This window comes from Ammodytes marinus (genome assembly GCF_949987685.1).
Source record: "Ammodytes marinus genome assembly, chromosome: 15".
NCBI classification, from domain to species: Eukaryota; Metazoa; Chordata; class Actinopteri; order Uranoscopiformes; family Ammodytidae; genus Ammodytes; species Ammodytes marinus.
Window position 1 is genome coordinate 6,238,057 of NC_137219.1, and position 9,708 is coordinate 6,247,764.

Genomic DNA, 9,708 nt, shown 5'->3' on the forward strand with positions numbered 1-9,708 from the left:
ATTTTTGTTTATGTTTCTGCAGTTTATCACCACCTCCCACAATTTGTAGCTGTCAGCAGCTCCTCTGATTTCTTTGTAAAGTGCATTGTGGGTCTAGAGTGTCGATCGACAGCATTGTCTTGAAAACAACGTATTTATAGTAGTATGCTGTCCGTTTGAGTGTACTTCATTTAATCACTTTTCCAAAGGGGAGAACACACTGCATACTCAAAACCTACAAAATAAGAGTGTGGTTAATCCATAAATTCAGACAAAAAGGCCTGCAGGCCAGTTTAACCTTAAAGTGAAAGTTTGATAAATCAGGCTATGGGCTCTGCATTATTCAATGAGGTAGAAATATTGAAATGGGAACCAAAGTTTGCGGCCTGGACTACTAACTAAATAAAAAAAGGGAAATCTATGTTCAGACTTCATCACCATCTTTTAAAAACACTTTTAATCAATAAGGAATGAGGTTTGCCCTGAAGCTGTTATTAAGATATCAAGATATGTATTCTGAGTATGTTTAAATTTGAATATACTGTAGGCCTCCACCACAGTTTCATCTCAGGCTGAAGTGATAGGATGCTGAAAAATAAGTCAATGCTTTATTTTAAGTTAGTTTTGTTCTCTTTTTGTCACCCCTTATCTCCTGTATCGATCCTCCATCTATGCCAACCATTTCCCACTTTTCTTTACTTTACCTCCTCTACCTCACAAAGGAGAAATTACCAGGGGCACTCCGTGGTGCAGTGGTTAGAGCGAGTACCATAGAGGCCTTTAGTCCTCGTCGCATCAGACCCGGGTTCAAATCCAGCACGGGTTGTTCTCTGCATGCCATCCCCTCTACTCCATTGCATCTCTGTCTCTCTATCTTTGAAATAAAGCATGGAAAAAGTGCCAAAAAAAAGAATTCAAAATAAGGTAAAAATACCCCCCGAATTTTTTTTAAAAATGAATATACATTCTGCTATCTCCAGATGAGGACGAGGATGAGACGGGGGAGGAGCGTCTGCCATCGTGTTTCGACTACGTGATGCACTTCCTGACGGTCTTCTGGAAGGTGTTGTTTGCGTGCGTTCCTCCCACAGACTACATGCACGGCTGGGCCTGCTTCGTCATCTCCATCGCCATCATCGGCCTGCTGACGGCCGTCATCGGAGACCTGGCGTCCCACTTCGGCTGCACCATCGGCCTCAAGGACTCCGTCACCGCAGTGGTGTTCGTGGCGCTAGGAACATCTGTCCCAGGTGAGAAACGCACAGGGCTGGGTATTATAAGATTAGATTATCCTTTTATTGTTATTGAATATTAGTATACAACACAATTTAGTTTGTACCAACTGAACAACTAAAATTTATAAGAATTAAAATTAGAACGTAAAAGTAATATGAATTCATCACAGCCTAAAAAAATGCAGGCTTCGCATCACACTACATGTGTCACGATATGATGTATCACGATACATCGCGATACAGTGCATATTGCGAAATACAGTATATATTGCGATATTCAACAAAGGTCACTGAAAATGTAAAAACAAAGCTGAAATACAAGTTACTGTGTATGATCTCGTTTTTTTCAATACATCACATCGCATTTTATTGATTATGCAGTGGAAAAATGTAGTAAAAAAATAATGTATTCAAAACTTACATTGAAATTCAAAACCAGGATATTCGATTTTTTAGCACAGCCCTAGAAACTGAAGTGTTTGTAGCGTGAAAACTTCACCTTCAAAGTTTTGTGTATTGTGTCAGTTGATGGATTAAATGCTTCTCTTATAGTTGGAGAAAAATCATGACTTCATGAGCTTTTGAGACTCAGTCAAACACCAAACATGCCTCGTCATCAAGATGGCTGATATTCTTATTTACTCCGAGCTGACATTTTCACCCGGCCGGAACAATACGTCACCAAAAACCTTGACTCTGTCAGCGTATTTGTTATTAAAGGTCCTACGTGCAGCATTAATAAATCATCACTGCGCTCACTTTTTGGAAAAAGGAAGAAGATATATAACTGTTATAAACAAACAAGACCAATACAGAGAAGATTGCCAGACTCCACTGGCCTTCACGGGGCAATTTATACATTTGAGCGACTGGTGGTTTTTGGCAGGAAATGGAAAACATGTAGTCACTTCCAGAAACTTGATTTTTCTTAGGGAACTTTATCTAGAGGTGATGGGGTGAAGGTGACAGGAATTATGGGAGCTGTAGTCTACACCGACAAACAAAAAGTAAATAGCGCTGACAAGAATTTTGATGGTTTACTTTTTTTTTTTTTTTTTTTTCTTTTTCCATTTTCGAGCTTTATTAGACAGTACAGAGTTGAAATGGGGAGACAGAGAGAGAGAGGGGATAACCTGCAGTAAAGGTCCACGGGTCGGATTTGAACCCGTGACCACTGCAACAAAGGCGGAGCCAATATGGTACGCGCTCTATCCACTACACCACCGGAGCGCCCCATGGTTTACTTGGTTAATGGAAATTATTACTATGAATATACATTTACTTACAGTAATAAGTAATGATATTTAAAGGCTTTGAAAACTATTTTTTTCTCTAATGACTATTTAAATTTTCAGAGAAGTACTTAAAGCTATAGTGTGTAACTTTTTCATAAATTTCATAAATTTATATTGGTAACATTCAAGCCATTGCCAAACGAGTTGATTAAGTGATAAAAGCCATCGGCGATCACCGAAGGATTACCTCGTGTAGATGGGCCAAAAGTGTTGTTGCAATTACTCACTCATGGGGGCGGCAGAAGTTACGCAATAGCTCTAAGAGTTCAAATTCAGATGGCTTTTTCCTATCATCTTGATAAAAACTAATTATTTTTCTTCTCTCCGCAGACACCTTTGCCAGTAAGGTATCGGCGGTGCAGGACACGTACGCGGACGCCTCCATCGGGAACGTGACGGGCAGCAACGCCGTCAACGTCTTCCTGGGCATCGGCACGGCGTGGTCGGTGGCCGCCATCTACTGGCACACGAAGGGGAAGCCCTTTGTGGTGCACGCCGGCTCACTGGCCTTCTCCGTCACCCTCTACACCATCTTAGCCTTCCTGGCCGTGTCGGTGCTGCTCTACCGGCGCAGGGCCCACATCGGAGGGGAACTGGGGGGCCCCCGGGGACACAGACTGGTCACTTCAGCCTTTTTCTTCGGCCTCTGGTTCCTCTATATTCTCTTCTCCAGTCTGGAAGCCTACTGTCATATAGAGGGCTTCTAGACAAAAAAAGAAAGACTTAACGAGAGAGTGCAACACGTAAAAAGGGGTTTTCAAGTACAACTGCTTCAGAGGTAATTGTGGAAAATTTGGGTCCGTCTTGTTATAAGGTATGATAGGACAAGGTGAGGCAAAAAAGAGGGTTTTTTTTCCCAGACACCTCCCTTCCTCCCCTCCTCTCTCTCTCTCTCTCTCTCTCTCTCTCTCTCTCTCTCTCTCTCCCTCAACCCCTTCTGTAAGGATGCTTGGAGGTGTGTATCCTGCCCTCTGGTGCCAACACAGGCCTGTTCAGTTTTGTAGGAGAGTGGACCTGAGCCTGGGCGAGTGTGCTTACAGTTGGGATTGGGTTTGCCACCGTGTCCAGAAGATGCCGATGCCAATGGCTGGTCCCGTATTCCACTGGGAGAGACTGCAGTCTTACGAATCTGGAGAGAGTCGAGTTAATCAGAGGTTTATATTTTTCTCAAAATCTTGACGAGAACGACTTTTTTCTAAAAAGTATTTTGGGGATAAAAACGCAAAAAATAAATAACACAAAAAAACACACACACATAAAAAGAGGAATAAAAGAACTATTTTCTGATCTACGTTATGGATTGTTAAGAAAAAGATTATATATCATTAAATGGGAATATGTTGTGCGGGTGACAGCGGGATGGATTCATAGTATTTATTTTTTATTTGCATAGTTTCCTAAGGAGCATTGCGGAGTTCTCAGAAATCATACGAAGAAGAAGAAGAAGAGTGACAGTGACAGTTCAGAAGAGGTGGACACAGCAGTGAAAACGTCAAACTGCCCTGAACATTACTTCCGTACTCTATACGTATCTATATATAATATATTTCCATATTTTCTGTATATTTTGAATATTTGTTTAAATGTGCTCACCTTATGCTCTGAGGATTGCTGTGGCTCGGCGGGAAAGGGGAGGGGGGGGGGGGGGGGTCGTCAAACTATATACTGGAACGATGTCTTCACATTTCTAAAGAGTTATGTATCTTACCTAGGTAAAAGTATGACATTGTATTTTATTTATTTACTGATATCTGATATCTTGGTCTCACTGGAGTTTTCACCTTTTCAATCAGAAAAATTTGAAAGGAAAAAAAAAAGAAAAAAAAATACAATACAATAACGTGTTGCTGCAGAGTTAAATTCAGAGGTATTTTTGTACTGTTCCTTCCATGCACTTTGCTGTATAGTTCTATTTATGGAGACTTCTACTTGTACATGTGCAAAAGGCCGATATTAAAGGTGTCACTATGGACCGAACAGAGTGCCTGTGGGGGGAGAGGCGTTTGCTGCTGACGCCCACACTGACGAGCTCTTTACTCCGCTGAACAACTGAAGAGGTTTATTTTTATTTTTTAAATGGTGCATTAACTTTTTATTTTCATTTTAAAGCTGCATTTATTTTTATTTGGCCAGTTGGGGGCAGCCGATCTGCCATAGTTTAAACTTATAGAAAGCCTAAGTCCACTAGCTGTTGGCTGCTAGCTTCCTTATCTAAGTAAACTACAGAGTTCCTTCCATAATCCTGAGTTTCTTTAAAATAAATGAGCTTTGTGATTTTAACTATATTAAGCTATTACTTTCCCGGTTTACAAAAGGCTACAGCTCCTACATAAATGTACTGGTAGTACATTTGATTACATCATCATACATTGGTCATATATAATTGTGTATTGTTTTAAAGAAAAATTATCCAGAATATTCTTCTACCACTTCAGCTCTGTATACAGCTGCTATTGTGAACGTGTAAGCAAACAGTTGCTTATTTACACATCCAGTAGGCACAGAGCAACATTGGCATTCATTTGGAGTCGTGTTTTGAATGCACTTCCAATATTAAGTACTCCACTCTGTTTGATGTCTGGCAGGTAGCATACAGTGGAGTGAGCTAAAGTTGCTTTAATGGAACTGAGGTACACTGCAGAGTTGGATAATACTTCTCTGTGGATTTGTAACCACGAGTGAAAGCTTTCACATTGCACATATACAATCCATTGCTAAATATCATTCAGTGCCGCTTTAACAAGATAGAAAACAATTAAGAGATTTTATTGTCAGATTTGTTGGTGTTGTGTTTGCAGAGCTGAAACAAATGACTCATACATTTTAAAAATTAAAGTTACATAACATTTAATTTTGTTTGTTATGTAAAGAGTAGGCGATTTAAACTCTTCAGTGAAGCAGCGTGGAGGGTCCGCGTTTGTGGGTGTCGGTACAGCAAGCAGCTCCAGGTTGACATAGGAAAGTAGCTTGATAATAATATTGAATGCTGGTTTAACACACGACTGGTGCTTTGTTTTTAAAAAACGAGAAAAAAAATCAACATTTTAAACTCCCAAGAGCAGCAGGAAATTTGTTTTATCACTTGATTTGCATTAAAAAGTGTATGTTAATATACGAGTCAGTTCATGACTAATTTAAAAAATCACCCAAGAGATTACCAAAGAGGTGGGATGCAACAAATGTTTAAAAAAAAATTAAATTAAATTTTAAAAAATAAACTAAAGAATTGACAGTGAAGTAGCAGTGACATTGTATTTCCACAAGGGGGATGTCAATCTCCAGTCCCTGTGGTCTTCCCATCTTCTACTAAGCACTCTTCTTCCTCCTCCTTGTTCTTCCTTTGTGGTGAGCAGTGTTGTAAATACGTCTTGTGGCTGAATCGGATGCTCTTTTTTCCCCCGGCACTTGACCACACCTGCTCACCCCACACACTCTCTCTCTTGCATTTTAACACACACACACACACACACACACACACACACACACACACACACACACATCCGGGAGTACAGCGACGGGTCCACTGCTGCACATGAGGGAGGACAGTTTGGTTCTGACCGACCCACATTTCAGAGGCAACACACAAAACCCACATTATGTACATAATTTTTCAGTGTATGTTTACATAGACACTGTATAGGTGTCCAGGTGGGAGGGGGGGAGGGGGGGGGGGGGCGCATGTCAACACAACTCTCACATCTTGTCCTCATCTGAGCCAGTGTCAATGGAAGTGTGAGGGTTTTTTCAATTTGTTATGATTCTGTTTTGTTTTTCTGGGGGGGCTCACTTTCATCACCCTTTTTCCTTTTTGTTAAAACCCTGCAACAGGAAATATTTTCAGCAGGTGTTGTGATGTCAACCGATTACCAATGTTCTTAGTTTTAATCTTTGGCATTTAGTGGCTCTTTGTATATCGTTCATTTGGTTTGTGTTCTTGATTTGATTTTGATCCGCCTTGGGGGGTGTGTGTTGCCGTGCTGTGTGTCCTCTTGAAACTTGTGTACACAATGGGGCACCACTCGAAACTGCTTCCGTCCTTTTGTCTTACAAAATACATGTCTTAATTATTGAATTATTATACATACATACATATCACCTCTCAAGACACCAGTCTCTCTTTTCTTACTTTCTTTTCTGTAACTGAAATATCACCGTACAGTAATTGGACTTTTGTTTTGAGGGTGTTGTTGACACATGAGTAAAGATTCATTGTTTATGAGAACTCTATTCTTTCAACTTAATTTTTGTGTGCGTGTGTGTGTAACAAAAAACAGTCACATTTTAATTGATCGGTTTGTTTGTTTCTGGCCTGCAATGAGATGTCAAAATAAAAAAAAGCAAATTTTCAAAACTGACAGTGTTTTGAGATCAACATGTTTTGTTCTTTTACCCTGGAATAAAAGCAGCTTTTTCTTGTTGCGCTGACTAACATCAAGTCTGACCTTTAAGTCCAACTGTGTCTACATTGAGATTTTAAAACATCCTGTGTTAGTGATATGATACTGTCACTGTCACAAGTTCACGTTTCAGGAATGAGAGAAAAGCAGAGTTGTCTACAGCCTGACCACCATAATGCATTTTTGAGAGTATTGGTTTTGAAAGGTTTCCACAAACAAAACAAAACTCCATATATACAAAATGAGTGTCATTGGGGTTTTGACAGAACAATAGTAATGTTAAGTGTCAGTAATGCCATTTAAAAATGTTGCAGTGAAAAAAGCACAAAAAATGGTCAACCAAAGCTGGACTTGCTTTTAGGATACAGGGTTGTAGGCATTGATGAAATGAAAGGACATTCAAAAACAAGTTTTTCTCATCTTGCAGATACTTTGAACGTCTATAGTATCTGTCTTTATATCAATGATCTCCATGTCTGTTTATTGCACTTTGCTGCATTTCTGCTACAATATCTTTCAAATCATCCTGGTTATGTGTCCTCATAATGCTGTTAACGTGGCCGAGAGCAGAAACTGCTTTGTTTACACTTTGCAAAGCAGAAATATTCCAAATTTAGATTTTATTTTTTTTAAAGGTGCTACGAGGAACTTTTAAATATTTCTGAAACTATTTTTCCTCTGATGATAAAAGGCATGTAACAGCAAACAAATCAGTGCAAAGAATGCTATTTTTACGAAGCGTAGTAAAAACACTACCACTTTCGTTTGTAATTTATTCAAGGAATTTTCAGGTAGGCCTACATGAAAGCTTAATCAGAGGTATATCAGAGGGTAGGTCTTTCTGACATTGATACCATTTTTCTTTCATGCAAGATCACTAAAGAATGATACAAAAATAAAAGCAGCCTGTTTGAGAATGATCTCTATGAAGCTGATGTCTAAAGGAGCTTACAAGTTTCCAAATCGTAACCAAAACAAACCCTGAACTGTCACATGTATGGAAGAACATTTGTGCCAGAAAAAGAAAAAAATTTACTTAAACGTCATAATAAAAACAAAAATCTTCAAGTCTAAATTTGAAGAAAATTCTGGTTTATTATCAGTAACATCTTTTTAGTGAGTAAAACATCTTTGCCATTTTCTGATTTTGTCTTCCTTTTTCCATGGATTTTACTTTAAAATCTTATTAGCTCCTCATTTTGATTTACTATCCATAATTAAAGTTGAACTTTTGACTCAGTATTTTAAAATAAATTTTCTCTAACTAAATTGAGATTTTTTTATTTCAACCCATAGCTTTGACTTACTATTTTATACTTTTGACTTGTCATACTAAATGTGTGGCTTATCTCGTACAATTTGATTTACTATTTAATCCTTTTGATATAATTAGTCAAATTACTCAACATAAGCATTTTTCGTTTTTACCTTGACTCACATTTTATTTTTATGCCTGGCAGCAGTGGGTTTCCATACCCACGTCCTCTTGTCTGACTGTCACCATCACTTTTTATTGACCACCTGTTTGTAACTACATTGATGATATCCTGTATCTGTACATATAAATACGAACACCAAATGTGCAAAAAAAAATCCTGGTCAAATGTGTCTGGGAGTGGTCTGAAGTTATAAGAGAGTCTTGGTTGATTTGTCACTCACGATCTTCTGCTCATTTTCTCGTTCACTCTGATTAAACATGTGAAACACTGTTATTGTACAGTACGTCCACCTGAACTGTGCATTAACTGTCCTCAAAGCCACACTATATTCCTGATGTCTTACCACACTAGATTTCAACTTTATTTGTTTGTGTTTTTTCATGAACGGAATTTAATGGCGTGAAGAGAATCCTTTTATGAATCTGTTTTTAACAAGTGTGGAGGGGCTATTATTTGAATTTCAGCTATACACTCATGCACACACACACACACACACAAACACACACACGCACATACACACACACACATACACACACACGCACACACACTTGATCCTCCCATCACGTCACTGAAAAAGTGGGGAGATTGTCCATTTGACTGTTTGTTATGTTGACTGTTTTTTACTCCTGGCTACAGATTCTGTTTTTATTTCAGGGAATTATGCATGGAATTGAACCTTAGGTTGAGTATTTTGTTATGTTTATGTTATTTTTTCTGTTTCCTGAGGGGGGTCAATAACTAAATAAAGGAGACTATTTGAAGAAAAAAAGCTTCCTTCCTTGTATGTTGTTTTCCTATTCCTTATTGACAGTTTGAACATACATTCATAAATGACCATTATCCTTATTCATGACATGGACATTCATATCGATGTTGTGTTAATAAAATCCAACATCCAAATAAATCATATCATAAACTAAGTCAATACATCTTTAAAAGGGGGCTACAGAAAACTAGTATTTACAATATGACAGTGTGTGTTCACTTTTTTTGTTAGTCATAACGTAAAATGTATCCGAAAAAAATGATGTGTGGTAGGGATGCAGAGAACTTTTTGCTTTATGATTGTGAAATTGACCAGATGCAGTTGTAAGGTTTGTCATGTAATCTAAAGATTTGTTTCCACATTCAAATGTATTGATAATGGCTTTCATTATAATTTTTTTATGAAATGTCCAATCTTGTCATGGTTAAAGTTTTTCATGTCGCTCTAAAACACAGATGAAGATGGGCAGTAACAAAGGAAATGAATGATCGTTTCTGGCTCGGTACTACAAAAGGTGCGATTGAGATCTATTTCAGGGAATTTGGAAATGTTCAGGCCAATGTCACATGGATATAGGACTATTTTATGTAAACATTT

The 9,708-nt window shown here is 38.4% G+C and overlaps 1 protein-coding gene across 2 annotated transcripts in view; it reads left to right on the plus strand.

The window, feature by feature from the left end:
* The window catches only part of slc8a3 (solute carrier family 8 member 3), a gene marked incomplete at both ends in the record, with an annotated part of 101,434 nt that extends 98,218 nt beyond the window's left edge, over positions 1-3,216 (plus strand). For both annotated transcript variants that reach the window (XM_080042133.1, XM_080042134.1), the window contains 2 exons: positions 960-1,229; positions 2,840-3,216. In XM_080042133.1, coding sequence (XP_079898259.1) covers positions 960-1,229; positions 2,840-3,216 — 647 coding nt within the window. The remainder of the gene's footprint in view (positions 1-959; positions 1,230-2,839) is intronic.
* Between the last annotated feature and the right edge of the window lie 6,492 nt (positions 3,217-9,708).